At 35.6% G+C, this 22,580-nt stretch overlaps 1 protein-coding gene across 5 annotated transcripts in view; it reads right to left on the bottom strand.

Annotated features, from left to right (window-relative positions):
• LOC131951600 (peripheral plasma membrane protein CASK) overlaps positions 1-22,580 on the bottom strand; it is a 208,316-nt gene that overhangs the window by 5,693 nt on the left and 180,043 nt on the right. The window contains exons 11-20 of one of the 5 annotated variants that reach the window (XM_059313923.1): positions 18,947-19,183; positions 17,535-17,613; positions 7,918-8,003; positions 5,991-6,071; positions 5,256-5,324; positions 3,485-3,583; positions 3,067-3,214; positions 2,180-2,401; positions 1,318-1,520; positions 646-726 (exon numbers count right to left, since the gene is read on the bottom strand). In XM_059313923.1, coding sequence (XP_059169906.1) covers positions 646-726; positions 1,318-1,520; positions 2,180-2,401; positions 3,067-3,214; positions 3,485-3,583; positions 5,256-5,324; positions 5,991-6,071; positions 7,918-8,003; positions 17,535-17,613; positions 18,947-19,183 — 1,305 coding nt within the window. The remainder of the gene's footprint in view (positions 1-645; positions 727-1,317; positions 1,521-2,179; positions 2,402-3,066; positions 3,215-3,484; positions 3,584-5,255; positions 5,325-5,990; positions 6,072-7,917; positions 8,004-17,534; positions 17,614-18,946; positions 19,184-22,580) is intronic. The other 4 variants (XM_059313922.1, XM_059313927.1, XM_059313925.1 and 1 more) reach the window with 4 other exon arrangements.

Below are 22,580 nucleotides of genomic sequence, written 5' to 3'. Positions count from 1 at the left end.
TTCAAAAGTAGCTGTGCTGAAATGCAAGTGACCAATAAAGCCAAAATAAAAATAAGTAATGAAAAAAGTTTGATTTTGCAAGAAAAAACAACTGTTTGCTGATATTATTTAAGTAATATAAATTCCTCTTGCGTTATGCCAGGGATTAAGAAAAAAATAAAATAACAATATAAATTCTAATTTATTTTGGCTTTAATTGGAAAAAATAAAAATAAATAAAGCATTACAATAAAAATTGAAAGTAAATAAAATTTGTTAGTATGTTGCTTTTTTTCATCTCAATATTTATGTGAATCCACGATACGTTCAAAGTGAAGATGCATAAAATAAAATAATTCAATATAAGGCAACGTTCATAACTGAAAATTAAAGCAGGAAAATTAATTAATGACAATCAAATATTAAAATGTGTTCCATTTTGTGTCTTGATTAGTGTTTAAAAAATCAACTTTGTACAAGGCGACATCAAACTAAAACAAATGCAGTTTTTGACTATTTAAAAAGAATTATACCTTTCTGTATTAGAAAAGATACAACATAAATACTTGAAACAAATTAGGCACATTTATAAGCCAAAAAAATCATAGTGACAACATGCAAATAAAGTCACATGACAACAAAATCATGTGATAGTCATGTGGATACCTCCTGCAAGGCTGGTAATGTTGGTGCTGCAATAAAAACTATGATGGGAGTGAAAATGCCTGTCCGTAATACTTTGATGGCCTGCATGGAAAAATGAACAGCTTTAGTAGTTGCTGGAACTAGCTGAATATTTGCTTAAACATACAATTTAACCCAAACAACATGATTCTCCTGAAATAAAATGCTGATCAGCTGTAATTATTTTTCTATATGAGAGTTAAAAAAATAATTCTGAACATGTGTTTATAAATGTTAATATAATATTATCATATATGGTTTAGTCTGATCTAAGAATGTAGACAAATGCTTTGTAACAGGGTTAAACAAATTATAGTTTTCATACTGAAAAGCAATTAGGTTGTAATAAAAACCTTAGAAGTAAGATGGATTATATTTAAACAATACAATAATTACAAAGTGAACTAGAGTTCACAGATTTCAGTCACCAGGGCATATGAATAGATAGTGTGGTCAGTACTAAGCCAAGCCATCTTTACTTTCTCAAACGTGAGTCAGGTACCCATCAGAGCTGGGTGAAGTCAGGGACTTCGTACCCACTCGCACCATAAAAAATACATTCTGCTAACATTGTAAGACGCCTTTAAGATAGACCATTAAAATAAAAATTTAATGTTTACTGTTCTACACCAAACAAAAAGTCTAAACCCCAACCTGTGGTTCCACATCTAGAATAGCCATCAAGCCTCGGGAATGAATGTTACGTATTGTCTCAAGCTTGGTTCCATACATTGCGTCCTCGTGCGTCCCATATTCTAAGTATTCGTTGTTGGCTATGTCCCGCATCATGGCTTCATGGGTCACGAAGAAATAGTTTTTCCCATCCTCCTCGTCTACACGTGCCTGCCGGGTAGTGTCTGTAGTACAGAGAGAGTTATCTGTTTTTTGGGTAGTGTTTTCACAAAATTAGTATCATACTGGGGTGCTTTAATAGGAGTTATCGGCCCATTTATTTATTTCATCCTTGAATAACACATTAGACATGTATTATTTAGGCTTTAGCTTATTTTAAGTAATATTTTTGAAAATATTTCAGAGGGTATAACATTTTTCAGAGATAAAGTATTGTGAATTGTGAGGAGCTGTTATATACATAGTAGAATAAGTTAAAATAAAAAAATAAAATTAGAGATAATGTAATGTTTTTAAATACCAAAAAAATTATTGAGGGTATTATATTCTAATTTTATGAAAGTTTATAAGAATGTTAAACTAGAGTCAAACAAGAAGGTGTTAAAACAATGAATTATACATTTTCTGTTTTAATGTTTTTCTTTTGATATATATCCATTAAATAAAAACTTATCCGATCAGCTTAACACACATATTCCTATAGCTAGCGCAGCTTACGATAACAGATTAAGGCACATGTGGTAAATTGAATCAATAAACTAAGAAATCCAAAGTGTTAAAAATTTTAAAAACTATTTTCAGAAAAAGGTCTTGCTAATTAATTGCTATCACTTTAGTTTACCCTATGTATTTATCTATTCAACCCCAAAAAGAAACAACATACGTGGAATAGGGTAGGCGAATCTTTCTGGATGACCAGTAATGAGGGTGTTTTTGATGTGTCTCCTCCCAACTCCGTGGGCGCCTAGAAGCACCAAGGTTCTCCTCAAAAACTGAGGTAACCGTACCACTTCCTCATAGGTCACCAGGTCCAGCTGGTCAAATACAGCATTGTGTTTAGCCAGGTACTTGTCTTTTTTCTTTCGGTTGAACCATGAACAGTTTGCTGGGGATAAAAAAATATATATTCTACTATAAAACGGTGGCCTTAATTAAAAAAATAATAATACAGTTGGCTGAGAAAATAACCTAATTAAATATAAACCAGACCAAAATGTTACATTAAAATTTTTTTTTTCCACTTCTCTCTCTCTCAATATATATCTATGAGCAAAACCTTTTTTAATAATAAACTCTAAAGCTATGCACACCAAAACAGGATGTGGTAGCAATATTTTGTCACACTCATGTTGCCAGACTCCATGTCGCCTATAACCAATTCACTTATTATCACTTATTATTTACATTCCTAAAGTGGGATGGAGTGGCCTAGTGGTAGAGTGCTAGTCTGCTAACCCGAAAGTCTCGAGTTCAAATCCGGGTTCAAGTCAGAAGAGTCCACCCAGCTCTGGTGGATACTCATGGCAGGGGAATTAAAGGCACCTGGGCATTGTGCTGACCACCACTGCTTCATATGCTGGGTCAAGAAACATATGAACTCTACTTCATCTGCCTAATAGATCACTCATTCTAAAAAGGAATCTTTAACTTCCCTTACAAAGAGAATGAGATTTTATAAAAAATAAAATACTTAATATACAATTTACCTAAAGATTACCTAATGATTACTAGAGTGTCAAGTCTAGAACAACTTTATGATGTTTACTGTACCTGCATGTTCATGTTTAGCTCTCTCAATGGCTGCACAAGCTGTTCTCCACTCCTGAAGTTCTGGAGATGGAATCAAACCAGCAGGCCCTGAGCTCTTCACCTCCCACTTCTTGGCTTGCCACCAGTCGGAATCATCTTTGCTTATGATCTACGGAAATAGAATAAAAATTGATTTCTTGTTACTGGATTATATCACTGTGACTACTAATAATTATAAAAGTGATGGATTGTGTTGCTAATACAGTGTATTTGAAGTGATGGATTATAATTTTGAATAAGAATGCGGATTAATTATAATAATGTTTCATAAAATTAAATAGTATGCTAATGGAATTTTACAGAAATCTATATGATAATTCCTGCGAGTAAGTCACGCAGAATTTCAGATGAAAAAAGTAGTGTTAACACAAGCTCTCACCCGTAGAACATCTCCCACTTTAAAAGGCACACCAGCCTGTGAGCATGGAATGAGGTCGTCGTCACCAGGGTTATAATTAAATAATGCTCGAACATAAATCTTGGAGAGAAAACAGGAAATTTAAAAAACAAATTTTCAATTGTGCTAATTTATTTACTTTATTAAATTTTTAAAAATTTAAGTTTGAAATTCAGGAAATGAAAATTATTTTATTTAGGCTATACAAAATTTTTTTGAATAGATTGAAAAATGTAATATTGCATTTACATAAAAAAAAATTAATTTGATATGGTGGTAATTTAAGCTAATGCATCAAAATTTCAAGCAACAAAGGTATTAAAAACAAGATTACATAATGAGACAACAGTAGCACTTCACTTAATACAGTGGTGGAGTAATGAGAAGAGGGGAGGGGCTCTGGATTAGGCTATTGGAGTAGTGAGCTTTGGATCTGTTGTAGAATAGACTACCGCAAAGTAAATGGGCATTGGATAATTTAATAGTTGTATTAAAAATGAACTAAAAAATCTCTGTACCTAATTAAACTAATTAGCAGCAGAGGCTCATTTTTGCTATAATTAAAGTCTAAATATTCGTAGGGACTAACAGTTTGGTTGTCCATCATAACATAAATACATTCATAATGCCCCAATAAAATGGGTAAATCCTAATGTTGGCAGCTACATCTCATTAGTTCACCACTAAAACAACATCATAAAAACATGGGTAAATTCAGAATAGTTTTTTTTTAAAGAAAGACAAGAATTTTAAAGTTTTCTTTAACTATTCATTAAAATGCTTATTAAAAGATCTAAAAACTAATTTCAAAGAAAAATATAATATTTGGATTATTTTTCCCAGGTAATATTTTAAATACAAATTCAAATGTCAAGTTTCAAAGAAAAATCTTTTTACATTTTTTATTATCACTAGAAAATTCGCAAGTCATTTTCAAAAAACAATAAATAAAATTATAACAGAAAAACTGTTAATAAATTTAAAAAATCATGCATTGAAATACTTAAAGCTAGATTAAAGATCTAGTCAATTCACTAAAATAAATGTTAAGGCCTAAAGAAAAGACTTGAAAACAAAATGTTTTAAAATTAATGCCTACTGTTTTACTATATAAAACAACATTCTTTGCAGTGGCATCGCTAGGTCGGGTTTCACCTGGTGTGGCACTTCATGGTGTAGATTTTGCAGTTGGTTTCAACCCCCCCACCCCCACCGTAAAAGCTTAAATTGTTCAAATTTAATCTAATGATGTTTATCTAAAGTCGGTTGTTAACACACCTGGGTGTAGCATTGTTTTCTCTATAGTTAGCAGGTTATGTCATGGTGTCAGCCCCCCCCCCTCCCCCCCATGTTGTGATCATGATTAAAAAGACTTTTTATCTCTATTAACCATTCATTGAAATAGCAAAAATTTTTATTCATTAAATCTTGCAATTTTTAGTCTTGGTGTCACCCCCTTAAATGGTGTCACCCGGTGCGGTCAGCACCCCATGCCCCGCCTAGCAACGCATATGATTCTTTGTACTAATCTTTTAAGCATAAGTACTTCTAAGTAGGCCTACGCTTCCGTCTCTAAAAGGCAGATACATATATATTTTATACATTACTCTTAATGCCAATAACAGAAAGGATATTATTGTTAAACAAATTCATGCAAATAATAACTAATCTCTAAAATTAAAAACACATCAAAATTAAAGAATACAAATGCAACAACAAAGGGAGGTCACTCTAAAATAATCGACAGAGTTACCTCACACTGTGGTACATAAACCCTTTGACTGGGTACTATCTTGAGTATGATGCTACCCCTTGCTTCCTTCTAAAGTTTGTTAAGATGAATGGGTGCAGGAACAAAGGTGGTTAAAATTCACAGCATTAGTTAGGAGTTAGTTTAGGTGCCAAAAGTGACCAAAAACAAATTGTGTCTATCTAAATAAAGATCAAATTTTTATTTTGGTGATATCTTGTGTTCATAAATACGCCACTGACTAAATAAATTCCATGAGTGATGAAATAAATTTTATGAAATCTTTGAAAATGAATTTCAGAAACATTATTTTAATTCAATTTTAACCAAAATGAACAGTTAAAAATTAGTTTAAAAGTTTTTATTTTCTCTTTATTTAAATAGACACAGTTGATGTGGAGTTAAAAAATGAAAAAGGTCAAAGGTGAAGTGAATAGATTTGATTTAGGATGACTTGGTTCAAATCTTGCAGCTGTTAGCCTGGAAACTCCCTGAAGCCAAGGTTAAATTGTTTTTTATATGCTGTAAATTTTTCCTAATAACTAATTGATCACTGAATGTACCAGACATTAATTTTATGAGGCTGTATTTTACTATTAAATATCACCATTTTCAAGTGACAATTGAAACAAATTAACCTTGGCGTTACAAAAAAAAAAAGTCCAAATTAGTATTAGTAGATGTTGAGAGCACATGCTGAAGTGAGATTAAGCAAATGTTTTCTTCTCTAAAGTTTACCTCTTTCTGCTGAAGATGTTCACTTTTGGGACTGGACACAGAGGGCAGAACTTTTAGAACTACAGCACCTTTAAGGTCTCTCTATAGAAAATCACATTACGGAACATTTAAACACAGCATGCAGATAATGATTAGTTTTTAATAGTTAAACATTGCCTGTCAGTCATATAACAACAATAGGCTAATTTATTTTTTTATAAAATAAATTGTTGTAATACAAAGTGTGGTAATTATTTGCTAATGTCCTTAAATTAGGCCTATAAATAAAAAAAAAATTCCTGGCACACTTTATTTGTGTACAGTTTTATAAATATAACTCCTTCATTGTTTTGATACTATAAATAAAAGAGTTATTTTTATACCATAAATGGCGTCAAGATAATTTGCCTTTTGTCAGATAATTATACCCCAGTTTTAGGCCATTTGTTTTTCTATATGAACCTCTAAGTCTTAAAGTAAAATTATTTGTAAATGCTAAATAGTATTAAATTTGATGTAAAATTTAATGTATTGATAAACAGGGACTCTTTTTACACTTTGATATCCACTGCTTTTAGTAGTAACCACCCTTATTAATAAAGATACACAATAATATTAAGATTTTTTTTTGTTTTGCAGTTTTTATAAACATACTGCTTATTTTTAAAAGTGGACTTAAAAATGTTTTTTTTCTTGGTAAGCTATGTACGACACATAAAATTCAGCTTGCAACCACACTTACCAAGATTTTGACATGGTAATAAAATTTAATGACAGTTCGGGGCAAACATAAATGATATCACACTTCTTTTGGAGTACTTCAACACCGTTTGTTCACATACCCCTTAATATTTCGCATATCCTAACCCATATAACAATTCTGTTTTATTTTTAAACAGCTATTGCTTAGTAAACCAATACAATTTTACAACATTGAGTCTTTAAAATTGCAAAATATCTGCTAAAATTAGTTTTTAAAGGTTTTAAAAATTATTTTTAAAAATTCTGAAGTGTGACTTCACAAAGTCCACCCCACAGGAGTATGATGCCATGTATTGAGGACCCCTTAAGACTAAATGAAACTTTTCTGTTAAGACCAAAAGAGGATGACAGTTCACAGATTTAGGTCAGGGTGAGACAGAGTGATGATCAAAGATTCAAAATTAAACCAGTCATTTCTGTTGGACACATAATAACAAAGTTCCAACTAAAAAACTTAAAAGTTTAATGAGGTAACTTACATATCATATGTAAATGAGAGATTTTTTGAAACGAGTAACGAGCCGACCCGCAGCGTATCATACGCCGCTATTTAGTTGTTTTATTTTCTACTTTTCAGTAATTCATAATTTGTGAATTCGACAGTACCAATGCTGCCACTGAAAATATTTGCTTTAAAACACTAACCCCCCCCCCCCCCTTTCCCCTAACCTACACCCCCCCCCCCCCGTGAAAGCAGCCTCCTCTTAGTTATTTCTTAGTTACCTCCTGTTAGTTTAAAATCGAACTAAATTATCTGCCCCTAATAGAAACCCGGCTCTACGGCTCTACGATTTGTAAACATTTAGCTTTGTAAACATTTAGCGTGACCACAGCTCACCAGACAATGTGGGGGTGGGGGTGGTAGTGATAGTGATAGAGAGAAAGAGAGGGGACTGCAAGGAGGCGCTTGCAGCTTGTTTTCTAACGGCTCCCAGAAGAGAATTATATATATAGATAATGGAAGTAAAGAGAAAAGCTTTATCTTTTTAACTAAAAAAAAAGTAACAAAAATCTGTAAATTAAAAAAAAATATTTAAAAGAATTCTTTAAACAAATCTCATTGTCCTATCAATAAAAATATAATAAATATTGAAATAAAATGGATGTATTTATCAGCAGTAAAGTTCCAGCAGTTAAAAAATATCCCCCATAAATGAAAAACAAAACGTCAGGAATAAAGCCCTACCAGCATAGACTGTAGTTTGTCTACAGGCTGATTCTGGACACTGATACCATTGATCTCTTTGATTTCATCACCAACATGGAGTGTACCTGAAACACAAGGAAACATTTGTTTATTAAATTATGATGAAGTCAAATTTTTATATCTGCAATATAGGGGACTTTATATGCCAATGTTTTATGACATGTCACATATTTTTGATTTATAATTAATAAAGGAAAATTTACAGAAACATTGCAATATAAATGCTATTAAAATCTGGATAGAATTCAGTACAGCAACATTAATACTCCCCCAGAGGAGTTAATGCAAAGTTCTAAAGTTAAGTGCATTCAACCTCTACAAAAACAAAAAAACAACAATGATTTGGCCCTTAAACAACACATCTAAGATAGAAATTAATTTAGATTTATAAAATATTTACAAAGCATACTGATATAAGTTTTCAACTTTCTGTAGACATTACATGGGCCTGCTACCCACTTCATCTTCTGTCTGTAATTTTGCTAACTAATCACTAGCTTGCAAAAAGATCTTTTGGTCCCCAACACCTAACATTATACTTGTATTAAATGAAAACTCATAAAAGACAATTTTTTTTGGTGGGCTTTTTAAGTTACTTAAACACTGTTACATTCTTGCATATTTGCAAAAATAACTGTGAAACTTACCTGATATATAATTATTTTTTATATAATAAAATCAACTTGTTAGCATAGGAAACTAAATAAAGTACATTTTAAAACTCAAATGTAGTATAATGTTACATTTTAAAATATCAAATTAACTTCTCATGTTCCACATTGCACAACATAAAGATGAACGAGCTTATATATTTTTAATTAATATGATTACAATAATCTAGTTCTAGAAAACTGATTATAATTATTACATTTTTCTACATAAAATTTAATTACCTGCCGATGTTTACTAAATCTCATAAAAATCGTTTTTAATCTGTTATCTCATTTTTTAATTAAGGGTTTGGCAACTTATTATAAGATAAAAGCTGTTTCATAAATATTTTCTGCTAAAATTCTTTTTACTCGTGGTGCAGCCTTTAAAGTTACATTTTGTATTGATGTTTTTAATGTTTCCAGTTTTTATAATAGAGAAACAAGATGTAGGCCTATTGAAAAGAGCCATATTTAATTATTTAATATGGCAGTCTTTTTTTAACTGCACTTTATTACTTTAAACAACAAATCTACATTTAAATTGATGATATGATGTTAGCTCTAAAGCAAGCCTTGTCTGAATTTTTCTATAATAAAACAATCTAAAAAAAGCTCCAGACTATTATTTCAATGACAGATTCATCAATGGATTAGGTCCAAACGTATTGACAAGGGAAGATAACTTCATTCTGATTACCAGCTTATTTAATAAGGGAGGATAACTGAATTTAGCTGTCAAGTAAAGAGAGGGCAGATAACTAGATTCTGTTGACTGGGTGGAGATGTATGCTAATGGCCATCAAGGGGAGGAGAGCTGATACAAATGACCACTCAAGTGAATATAACTAGATCCACTGACCAAAATAAATAAATATCGACAGCTTTTGTCTCACAACGGCCTTTATTTTAAAGCAATATAAACGAACTTACCCCTAAAAGAATTTTTAAAAAATATTTAAATTAACGCAGAAATGAAGCAAAACACCCTAACACATATGATAAAATCATATAAGAAGGCTTATGAGAAGGTCTGAAAGGGTAATAAAGTGCATGAATACAAACTAGAAAGTACTGAGGTTGGATCCTGGGCTCAAGTATGCAGTATTTCTCCTAGACTTTTTCTTCAGGGGGGGGGGGGGGGGGGGGGGGGGCACTTGAAATTTTCCAGACCAAAATTCCCAGGGGGCGGACATTATTAAAAGTATATATTTTCTATGCAAATTCCATTTCATTCGGGCAGAGCTCCCCCCCACCCCCCAAAGAGATGCCTGGAAGACACTCCGCAAGTTTGTATGACATCACTGAGTCCTCTAAGCACCTGACTCATGTTTAGGAGGCTAGGCATGGAACTTAACAACAGTCCCTTCATTTGCAACTTTATTATGATTTGTGGTTGGCTCTGAGGGGTGTGAAACTGAGCACAACTCACCCGGCTAGTCTAGAAATTGCTATCTTCTGATTATTAGGGCATTATTAGTATAGTATTATGATATACTAGTTTACCTACTACTACTACTATAAATACTTATAATTATAATACAATTAGTATCATCATTACAATTAACAATGGCTAAGGCTATTCCCAGCTGGTTGGGAATAGCCATATTGGGGCTATTCCCAGCCGACTGTGAATAGCCCCAATACGGCTATTCACAGTCGGCTGTCATTTATTGATACAACTGTGAATAATATCTTTAAATAATAAAAGCATTTATTGTGACTGGGGAGTGAGGTATAGATTAATTAAGAGAGCAGTGCTATTTTTATTTTGTTATATTTTTATTAAAAAAGTTATTACGGTTAAAGTTTCAGGCTCATATCAGACATATCTGCTACAGGCTATGTCTACGTTCATAGATGATCAATTATGCACTCTAAAACTATACACTAGAATAATAGATCTAGTAATTTAAAAATAAATAATAAAGCATCAGTTTAGTTGGTTGTTCACATTGTGTTTTTTCTCTTAGCAAAAATCTACGGGACAAGTCTTTTTTTTTTTTTGCTGATATGCCAACAATTAGGTCAGAAACGAAAAAAAAAATTAACAAAAGTAACCCTTCCATGAGTAACTGTGAAAAAATATTTTGATAATAAGGTAAAAAGGCATAGATTATGATTTATGAGTCATAGCAACAAGGCATCTGAGGATTTGAACCCGCACCTTCTGGTATATCAGCCGCTCCCCATGACCGCACGACCATACATCTTCATGCTCAATTGGGTATTTTTAACATTAAATCAATAAAAAACGGTCACGACTTTGAATAGCCCCAATACGGCTATTCACAGTCGACTGTGAATAGACACTTCGATTAACAATAGACTCTTGGCATACAGCTAATAGTCATAGATCTAGTAATATTTGGATATATTCAAGTACTAGATCTAGATAAATCTAGGGCATTCTAGGGGGACTATTTATTATTATTAATCTATTATTTCTAGGCCTAATTAATATAATAGGGCATATGCCTTTGTAATAAATAATTAATTAGTCAATTAGATCTATTTCGAAACTGGAAAAGTCTGCTAGATCTAGATCAAGGGTTCCCAACCCCGTGCCCGCGTGCGCCATGGCGCCCGCCGAACGATTCGTATGTGCCCGCCTCTCACTATTCGACAGAGACAGAAATTTCTTCATAAACATTATTGAAAGGTTGAAGGGGATGGAAATCCAAAGTTTAAGGGGGGGGGGGGTGTAAAATGGAAAATTTGAGGGGGGGAGTTGCAAATCGAAAGTTTGAGTGGGGGGGTGCAAATCGAAAGTTTGAGGGGGGGGGGGGGGGTGCAAATCGAAAGTTTTGTCCCCGGGTGGCAGACAGGAAGGGTCGCTACGCCTCTGGAAGGAGTTTGTCGATTTAAAATAGGTGGTGCCCGCCACCCTACCGATATTTTAGAATGTGCTCTAGAGTAAAAAAAGGTTGGGAACCCCTGATCTAGATCTACCTTAATTTAATAAATAAAAAAAAATGTGAATGAGTGAGGTGATAACACATTTTTTTAAAGGACCTGCTTTCAGTACATGCCTAGATCTATCTAGATCTAGTCTAGATCTAAGAACGAGAATCCACATTTTCTCCAACACACCCTTAGTAGAGGCTAACTAACGTCCTTAGGTTGCGACTGAGATTGAGACGCCTACGGTACAAATATGAGAACCGCGTTTCACAACCGCGTACAAAAGAGTTCCGATAGTAACGTAAAATGTATAAAGGGGAGGTCATTCTAAATAACGAATCCGAGTCGGAAATAGATAAAAGGTGGGGGGTTGTATCTGAGAAGAGAAAAAAAAAAGAATGAGTCTGAATGTGCTGAGAGATGCAAACATTTTCTTAAAAATTCCTTTAATGTCGCTAATGGAAAATCGCTTTAGTGCAATCATCGAGCGATAGTAGAATCATGTCTGCAGGCAGGCGAGATGCCATAATTCACGCCCGTTGCCTGATTTGTCAACGTGTGTGTGTGTGTGTGGGGGGGGGGGGGGTGAGGGGGGAATGGGAGAAGTAAAACGAAAATAGAATAGATCTATAAAAAAAAATAGATGCAGAAATAAGAGCAACGCAAAAAAAAAAAAAAAAGCACAGCGAAAAAAGCTACAAATAACAGAGAAACAACGAAAACGGGAAGGTGATCAAAAATGTGTCTTTGTGGAAATGTAGGCTATAGAAAAGGTTCACCTTTCTTGCACAGGCAAAATATAAAAAATTGTAGGCTATAGGGGTCATCCATAAATGACGTCACGCTTTTTTTTGGACGATTTTTACCTCCCCCCCCTCCCCTCCGTCACACGTCGTCACAAAAAGTCAGACCCCCCAAAATGACGTCACACCTCAGTCTATAAACCCCCCCCCCCCCCCCCCTTAAAATTGCTGTTGAATTTTTCTTAATTAAAAAATCAATATTTTTCCAAAATCTTGTCAGAACTATGTCAACATAGAGTATTTTAATTAATTCCTATTACAATTTATTAAAACCGTTTTCTAAAACGCGAATTAATGAAATAACAGCTAAAACTCGTTTTCTAACACTGCTTTTTTATAATGCAAAAAAAGTGACGTCACACCATCTGAACACCCCACCCCTTCCCTAGTCACACACCGTCACAAAACTATGGACCCCCCTCCCCCCTACGAGTGTGACGTCATTTATGGACGACCCCATATACTACACTATAGGCATTGTTAAAAAAATAAAATATATTACCTAAACATATATAAAGCCCTAACGTATGTTTATAGATTTATGCCCGAAATCTAAACGCCCTAACATAATTTATTAGCACTTTAAATAACATTATGCAAAATCGAACACTGCCTTAAGGCCTATACCAATTAGCCTATAATTTCACGATTTATTTCTGATAATGGGGAAATTTAAAATACAAGACTTGAGATTATTCTACCGGCTTTAAAAAATGTTAACCAGCGCATGCTGTTTTTGTTATGCTTTTTTTCTGACTACTTAGTTTCAGAGAATACTATTATTCGCAGAACAGGGTAGTCTAGCATCACACTGTTCATCATGAAAACGCTCACCGTATAATATTGAACATGATAATTGATAATGTTATTAGTCTATAATTATAGTTAAATCGCTTCCCTAGAACCAGACTGTTGTAACTCCAGTTTTTGGGTTATTTCGAGATTCATACATCTTTGTGTTCTAGATCTACTAAGGCATCATGGCAAAAAAAAAATAAAATAAAATCGTGGGCATATCTCTCACCATTATTACACATCTTAAACTCTGAAGACATCTAAAGATGGGTACCGGAACACCGATCTCAGAGCTTGATGAATCCCTCCCCCCCCCCCAAATATTTTGAGTGTGGGGGTAAAAAAAAAAAGAACGTGTGTGTGAATATAAAATGTGTGAGTGGCGGCTTAAAAAAAATCTGTCCTCTCAGCCCAATTAAGTCAATTTGGCCTAGCTGTAAAAACAGCCGGCACCTCGGCTCAATTAACCGGAAAAGGTCACGTTGACCCGTCTGTCACCTCGAGTTTCTGCGTCACATTTCCTATGCAAACCTCTTTATACATACGTCATACGCGCAGCCGGCAGGGGGCGCTGGAAGAACATGAATATTTAGATTTTAAGGTTACTGCTGAACCAAGGGGAAGTAGCCCGCTTGAAAAGTACGGAAGTATATTCGATTACTGAGTGGAGAAAAAGAATTGTAAAAAAATATATTTTAATCGAAATTAGGCCCAGGCCAAAGCGACATGGAAATGTAAAGACATTTTAAGGGTTAACACATTTTTTATCAAGACGACTTTGAACCCGAAATTATACGCGATATAATTCCCGAAATTATACGCGATATAATTATACGATCATCTTTTTCCCGCTCGTTCGTGCCATAAACACATGGAACAGTTGAAGTAGAGTTCATCTGTTTATTGACCTTAGCATATGAAGGGAGTTTGTGGTCAGGATTATACCCTGACGCCTTTACTTTCTCAAACTTGAGTCAGGTACCTATCAGAGCTGGATAGATTCGAAAAAGATACCCTAGGTCTAGCTGCACAACGCTCTACTATTCGACCACGCCGCCCCTGTGTTATACAATTACGAAAACAAAAAGGTCGGAGATAGTTGGAGATAAGGGTAGCGTACAAGTGTAACTCCTACAGACTGTCGGATACAACTGTCATAATGGAATGGGTGGCACTATCCTAGAGGAATAGAACACACGAACCCCAAAGGGACACAATATTCACGGACTAGACAAATCCAAATGATGCGACGAAAAAGCTACTGAAATTATTTTTTTTTTTTTGGAAAACCAGACAAAATGTACAGGAAAAAATCGTCTAGATCGAGGGCAGGACGGGATCTATACATCGGCTTGAGATTACAGTACAGAAGGAATAAAGATATATATTGCTACGTTATGTCTTGTTAGTTATTGTTGCGTGAGTTGCGTCCTTGCATTGCATATATCAGAGTTATGTCCCTTAGATGTCATGATTGGTAGGCCTATCTGCTTACAAGTGTTGGTGTGTCGGTGTGTAGTGAGTTAACTAAGAATGTAGCAGGAGACAAGACGTGTTGTCTGAACTGTCTTGTGTAAATAACAAAGAACTAAAGTTAAATTGAAAAAGCCTATTGTTATTTTAAAGCAGAGGAAATAAGTAATGTAACAGATAAGCCGCCACACACTGATTTAAAAACAAAACAAAAACGAACAAGGTCATAATTTAGGACACGCAATTATTCCCCTTCCCTCCGATCTAATACACCAGCTCGTGTATTGTAATTAGAGATGGAAACTTGACGCCAAAAACAAACTAATTATATTTAGATCACGTGATTTTGAAAATGTAAAAAAAAATCTGACAAGGTACGACACAAGTAAAACACGTCTAGCAGGAAATCGAACATGAAGATTCGACGATGGGGCGATGAAACCATTTTCCCTCTCGCCCGAGTGAGTGGTACGTCCGTGCAAACAGACGGGCAGCTGGCCAGTCGTGATGTGCTCTCAACTAACCCTGCCAGCTAAACGTTGTTTAGTTTGTCCGCACTCTACAGCTACAGGAGGAAGGGGGGCGGGGGGGGGGGGGGGTTGGGGAGGGATGGGGGTTAAGACGACTACCTCTGTAAATTTTTGGAGTAGGAGATAGCAATTTGCCAGATTGCTATTAAGGGGTGGGAGAGAGGGTGGAAAAGCGAATGAATTTCAAACACTGATACAGATAGCTATTTTTTAAAAAAAGAAAGAAATGTTAACTCAATTTAACTGATAACTATATTTCAGCACACAATTTAAACCCAAAAAGATTGCTTTGCAAGATATTTTCCACTCAATTATTCAACTATTGAATCGAGGCAAAAAAATATATTAAAACATGACTTAATTATATTGTTATAAGCACGACATAAAACGATTACCCCTCCCCTTCTCATTTATCTCAGTGTCCAGCTAACTAACACGCAAACAAGTTTGATGTAATATTAAATTCACGGGGCCCTAATGTGGTTGCCTACTTAACCCATTACTAAGTCCGGTACTGCAATAAAAGAGTCTACAGCCATGGAAGTCCAATAAAAAAAAAGAATCAAGTGTTACACGTTGTCAATCAAGTAATTAATTTCGTTCCAGCAAAAACAATTTAGTTGTTGTTAGTCTAGTTTTGGATTACAGAGTATCCGGATGTAGCCGTGGTTACCATAGCAACATACGGACGAGAGCAAGATAAAAAGGTGGGCGATGCTTTTAATCGACTTGGTTTGGCTAATAAATCTAACGCCGGACACGAGTTAATTGCCCCTGGCTGAAGAGTTGTCTTCCTATAGAGGCAAGTTATCTGACGATGAATTACAATGGCGATCTCGCCTTGGGTAGAGTTATCTGAGCATGGGGCTTTAATTGAAAGCTTTAATGAAATAGGGTAGCCTACAATGGGTACTGGTGACAGTGTATAATGGATTCAGTTTTATAGGGGATTCGTGGGATAGGTTCCAGTATAGGGATACATGGGATATGCCCTTCCATTTGAGGATTAATTAAGTCGAGGACTATTTTCTTTAAAAAACAATAACTGCAAAATTATTTTGAATTGGACACAATAAATGATTAACAAATTACAGTATTTTTGCCTCAATTTTTATTAAAAAGGATTTTTATTTTACGCATCTCTATTAAAATAAGTTGCAATATTTTTCTATCAGCCTTAAAAAAAGGCAAAAGTACATATTATGAGGTATTATTCTCGGAAATGTCTATGCTATTTCCCGCATTCCTTAAGGAAAATTATAAATATCACTGGAACAATAGTATATTTTCGTTTCTAGATGTGAAGGCTCCTTAACTGTGCGATACGTAGCTTAATCATTAGGAATATGAAATGTAGCTCAACTTGCACGTTTCGTTAAAATTCAAAATACTGAGAGAAGTATTATGAAAAATATCCCCAAAACTTCTTTTAAAAAGAGCCATTGGAAGTCGAATCGAGTATACAAATAAATAACAAAGTAAAGTCTCAAGAAGAAAAACGATTGAGAATCACTGACTAGGTTATAGACCTACATGAAATAACCACATTTTATTTTTAAAGGGCTGCTACTCTTAGTTTCTTTTTCTACAAAATCTTTAGGTACTGTAATTTAGTTAATGGACTTAAAAGTACGTTTTAAAATTTAAAGCAATTTTATGTTTATTTAAACGGGCTGAATTTTCACTTTGCAGTCCAACTTGCACATCATCACCATAACCTTATATTACCTTAATGGCGCTGTTTTCTTCCCCCCTCACGATGTATGACTTAGTTCTTTAGTAGACAACAAAATAGTGAGGGTTAAGAACTGTGGTCTAGAAGAAAGTTGTGTGGGTCTAAGTATTTCTTTTAAACATAAATGTATATAGATAATATATACTTTTACCAGTGTCCGTACTCCCCTCCCCGAAGAAAAAAATGAAAGAAACACTGGTAGGCCTACTGGTCATTTACGGTAACCATGGTCACCTACACGGACCTGGCTTTAAACACCAGGAAAGCAAGGCTATGGTGAAACGGTGTAATGGAATTAATCACCAGTTGGATCAATGATCCGAAAGTTATTAAAAAAAGAGAAATTTTACAAGCTGAAGTCACATCGATTATTATGACACTTTTTGACACCATAATTTAAAATTTAATAAACCCAATAAATATTCATAATTTTCTGCGCGACCCCCCCCCCCCCCCTACCCTCTTTACTACACAGCTGTATGTTATAAAGTTACTTTATGTAATGTCTGACCTTATCCATTGCAAGCAATGGTTGTCGACACTTAACGAAACCTTTTTGAGCAAACAACTATAAACAAAAGCAAAACAACAACAACCTAATGGGAATTTCCGATTAACGGGAAATTCCGAAACATCTAATTGATAGATAGCAGATGAACATGAAATAGGAGAGTGAAAAAAAGGGGAGGCTACTACGTCTACTAACCTTGCCGATGTATCATCCCACCGTGCATGATCCGGGCCACAAAACACTGACCTTCGTCGTTGACCTTGAGCGTGATTCCCTGAAATTAAACGGATTTCATCGCTCAGGGCTAGTCCGGTGATGGATTGGGGGTGTATCCAGGGAGGGGGAGGTGATCGCCGCAGGGGACGCAACTTTAGATTAGTTAATAACAGTACATTTTTTAAAGAGATGTACATTAAAGGGAGATAATTGGCGTTTATTAGATATAGACTGATGAGCTCTGGCAAAAAAAAATGTCATTAATTACTATAATGATAATTAACAGAACATGCAGGTTATACATCATTGTTTCCTTTATTGTTCAATGTTTTTATTTCGCGAGAACAAATATCCCTCTCTTCAATCGCCTGCTAACTTAGGTCTATGAGTTGTAGCCTATAATACATTCAGCTTTTGTTTAGTCATGCAAACTATAACACAAAATGGAGCGAAATGAACCCAATTGCTAGTTTAAAAATCTATCATTTTCCTAAAGATAATATTTTTATACACTTGAATACAGTGATGTTCCCTTTCGAACCTGACGGCTCACGAGTGCAAGTGAAGCAGAGTTCACCTGTCTCTGTGACCTCGGCATATGAAGGGTCAACACTATGCCCATCAGAGTTGGGTGGACCCAGGGACGTTCTACTGCATTATACTTTTAGCCTTCTATAACAATATAACGGAATAGTAAACTAATAATATATGTAGTGATTCCTTTCCACAAATTGGTATCGCTAACCTAAAACTAACCCGCGGATCTGACGGTCAAATGGGCAGAGTTGATACGTTTCCATTATAACGGCTTATGAAGGGCTAGTGTCAGCACCATGAACAGTCGCCTTTACTTTCAATAATAAGTTGGGTGCCCTTCAGGTATAGGTGGACTATTAAGTCCAATAGTGTTCAGTTCGAGATCCGAACTCGTGACTTTCAGGTTAGTAGTCATGCTCTATCGCTTGGCAGGACGTCCCATAAAAAGACATGATCACAACCCAATCTTTAGTAGAGGAGTCATCTCTCAGTGTAAACAGTAACACATAAACTAAAAGGTTGAACGTTACAACAATACATACCATTGGTTCGTCGGTATTTTTCTAAAAGGTTGAACGTTACAACAACACATACCATTGGTTCGTCGGTATTTTTCTAAAAGGTTGAACGTTACAACAACACATACCATTGGTTCGTCGGTATTTTTCTAAAAGGTTGAACGTTACAACAACACATACCATTGGTTCGTCGGTATTTTTCTAAAAGGTTGAACGTTACAACAACACATACCATTGGTTCGTCGGTATTTTTCTAAAAGGTTGAACGTTACAACAATACATACCATTGGTTCGTCGGTATTTTTCTAAAAGGTTGAACGTTACAACAATACATACCATTGGTTCGTCGGTATTTTTCTGGAACTGGACCAGCCGAACACGGACGACGCCATCGACGGTGTCGTGCCGGAGACCGCCGCCGTCAATGTCTCCGTTGCCTTGAGCGCTCATGCTGCCATTGACGTAGGGGTGGGCGGGGATGGAGGAGGGATGCGATGAGCTGGGTGACGCGTGGTGGGCGGTGTCTTCACTGTAGACTTCATGGGCTACCACATCGTGGGACTGAAGGAGGGCCTGGGGAGGAAAAAAAATGGAGGCAATGTTAAATAAGCCACGCCTACAGAGGAAGCCACGCCTACAGAGGAAGCCACGCCTACAGAGGAAGCCACGCCTACAGAGGAAGCCACGCCTACAGAGGAAACCACGCCTACGGAGGAAGCCACGCCTACCGAGAAAGCCACGCCTACCGCAGAAAGCCACGCCTACCGCAGAAAGCCACGCCTAATGAGATGGTCACGCTGAAAGTTGAACTTACAGAACGAGGGGGGGGGGGGGGGGTGGAGACAAAACAAAATGGGGCATTGCTAATAAAATAGACAGTTTTGAATATTGAATACATATATTTCGTCTTAGCCACGCCTATCGAGGAAGCCACGCCTTTAACGACAACCCCGCCTACCACCGACGTCAGGCGTATGGTAGTTGTGACGCAGCTAGAGGCAGCCTGAAGAGGCAGCACGTGAAACAATGTTATCACCAGTGTCCTTTACTGATACACAACTACCTTAGGACATGAATGCTGAATCGAGTCTATTAATAAAGATACGCCCCTTGAGATAAGCAAGTATATTTAGACAAAATAAAATTCATACAGTATTCTTTTACGAAACAATAAAGCTTTCCATAGGAGTTTTTTTTTAAATAAAAAAAGAGTATGTATTTTTCAATGCAGTTAAAAACCAAGAAAACAAACAAACACACAACAGACTTTGGTCTAGAAAATGCGATAATGATAAAGTACATGCCGATACTATTTAAAGTACGAAGCGTCTGGTTTGATTAGCATCAGTGGTCGATAATCTGTTTTAGAGCCGGCTTAAAAACAGGGTCATTGAGGTTTTGTTCAGCTTAACTGGTGTCAGGTACATCCATGATTAGTAGAGTCAGTTACATCTAATCTAACCGGAGTCAGATTTTGGGGCACATACACACATACACCGTGACGTTCTATAATCCGCTATAGTCAGCTTTACTCGCATCAACCCATTCTATAATTAGGAGCGTATATGACCTAACATTCCTGGGGAGAGGGGGGAAGGGTTCTAAATTTTGTGACGATATATGATGAGCGGTGTGGTGGTTCAGAGAGTGTGACCTCACACTGTAGCATTTAAACAGTAATGTTAAATGCTGAATTTTGGCCATTATATCGCGATTTTTGAAAGATTATTGAAAGATGGTTTTGTAAGTTGCATTATAAATTGATTATTATACTCAGTGTTAACCAAGTACAGTCAATATTTTAGAAAAAAAATTGATGGTTAAAAAATAATGATTAAATTGCAATGTTGAGGTGCGACGTCATTTTACGAGGGGTTATGTCATTTTGTAATGATGTGTTACAGGGGGTGTGGGATAGAAATCGTCAAAAAAAGTGCGACGTGACGTCATTTATGCATGACAGCCCCCTAGCAATATAATATTAAAATAAAACCGAAAACAGAAACTCCTCAGCCACGCCTCTCCCCCTATACACCCGACCCCCCCCACTTCAGAACTGTCATGGCAGTCAACTCTCGTTAACCCCCACCCTCTTATATTATAACTCGATCAGGCTGCCCATCTCTAGACCGCGTGATCACCGAATAAGCGTGAAACACAGACAATGGCCCGTGATTGGCACGGCCCGAGCTGTGAGAACCTGGCCGAATGTACTCACCCAAATTTAGAAATTACCGCTCAAGAGATTAACTCCGTGTTTTGGGGATGATCGTAATCTAAGAGGACGCAACAGGAAGTGGAAGGGTGAGGGGGGTGAGAAGGGGGAGCGCTAATAGAAATAATAGCGTTGGGATGTGAAGATGGCAGATATAGGTTTATCTCATTCGGACAATTCTAGAATACAGGACAATACTAAGTGACCCTGGTCTATTTTAAATGTATTTTATGATCTCTAAAGTACAGGACAATACTAATGGACCCTTTTGTATTTTAAATGTATTTTATGATCTATAAAGTACAAGAAAATAATGAATGACCCTTTTCTATTTTAAATGTATTTTATGATCTCTAAAGTAAAGGACAATACTTATTGAACCTGGTCTATTTTAAATGTATTTTCTGATCTATAAAGTACAAGAAAATAATAAATGACCCTTTTCTATTTTAAAATGTTTTTTTATGATTTCTAAAGCGACGCTTTTCTAATTCAAAATGTATTTTATGATCTCTAAAGTACAAGAAAATAATAATCGACCCTTTTCTTTTTTAAATGTATTTTATGATCTCTAAAATACAAGAAAATAATAAATGACCCTTTTCTATTTCAAAATATTTTTTTTATGATTTCTAAAGCGACGCTTTTCTAATTCAAAATGTATTTCTGATCGAGATTTATGGCAATATCAAACCGGGAGTGATTTGTAATATTTTAAACGGTGGACAACGGTGCTATAGAGCAATCGGGACTTGGCGATTAGACGTACCCATGTGCTTGTAAACTAGTATCGCTGGTAACAATACTGTCAGCCTCAAAAAAAAAATCAACTGTAATATAGCCCCAACTTATATAGTTATTGTTATCGATGATACTCGCTATATCGATATATTCGCACGGTTAATCCATCAAAAACAAAATAATGCAATGCAGACTAGAACTGAAGAGCAAAAACTAATGTAGTGAAAAATACCCATCAAATTCATTTTGTGCAAGTCTAAACTTCTCATTAGTTCCGCCCTGTTCAAAATAGTGTAATCATAGGCGGAACCTTGGTGTTCCATTACGCACCCTTTTCAAGACAAAAACAAAATAAAACAAAAACTTGTTTCATGTATGAATACACTATGTGCTAAATTGACATGGTGCGTTATTTGTTTAATTAATTTTTTCTTTGTTCTGTTTATTGAATCAAACCATTGATAAAATCAACCGATGTTGAAAATATGAAGCAAACATGTTTTGCGAAATGTGATATGTGGGAATGTGATTGTGTGAGTACGTGAAGTGAAAATGTGATGTGAAATGTGAAGAGAAAATGTGATGTGGTTTCGAAAATGCTAGACTTAATATGATGTGGATATATATGATGAGAAAATGTGATGAGAAAATATAAGAAAATGTAATGTGGAAATGTAATATGAAAATGTGAAAACTGCTTTTTTTCTAACGACGTGCTGACACCAAATATCTCCTTTTGCCAGAAGACGGCAAACAAAATTAAAAAAAAATTATTAAAAAATTAAACATCCGCTCAACGAAAAACAAATCATTAAAGATCAACTCGTTACCAACGCTATTCAAATATGACTAACCCCTGAACTCTGAACTTTCACCTCCCCAGCGTGCCTGGGGGCCATCCATCAGACGGACAGATTGGGGTGTAATAAAATCAACCGCAAGTACAGCAGGCGTGAGGATGTGACGTGGGTCTAATGGCCACAAACTTGGCGGGAAAACTCACCCGCGCTAGTA

The sequence above is a fragment of the Physella acuta genome, unplaced genomic scaffold (genome assembly GCF_028476545.2).
Source record: "Physella acuta isolate Inbredline_101_S28 unplaced genomic scaffold, ASM2847654v3 ptg000815l, whole genome shotgun sequence".
Taxonomy (NCBI): Eukaryota; Metazoa; Mollusca; class Gastropoda; family Physidae; genus Physella; species Physella acuta.
This window is presented reverse-complemented; position numbering and strand designations above follow the sequence as displayed.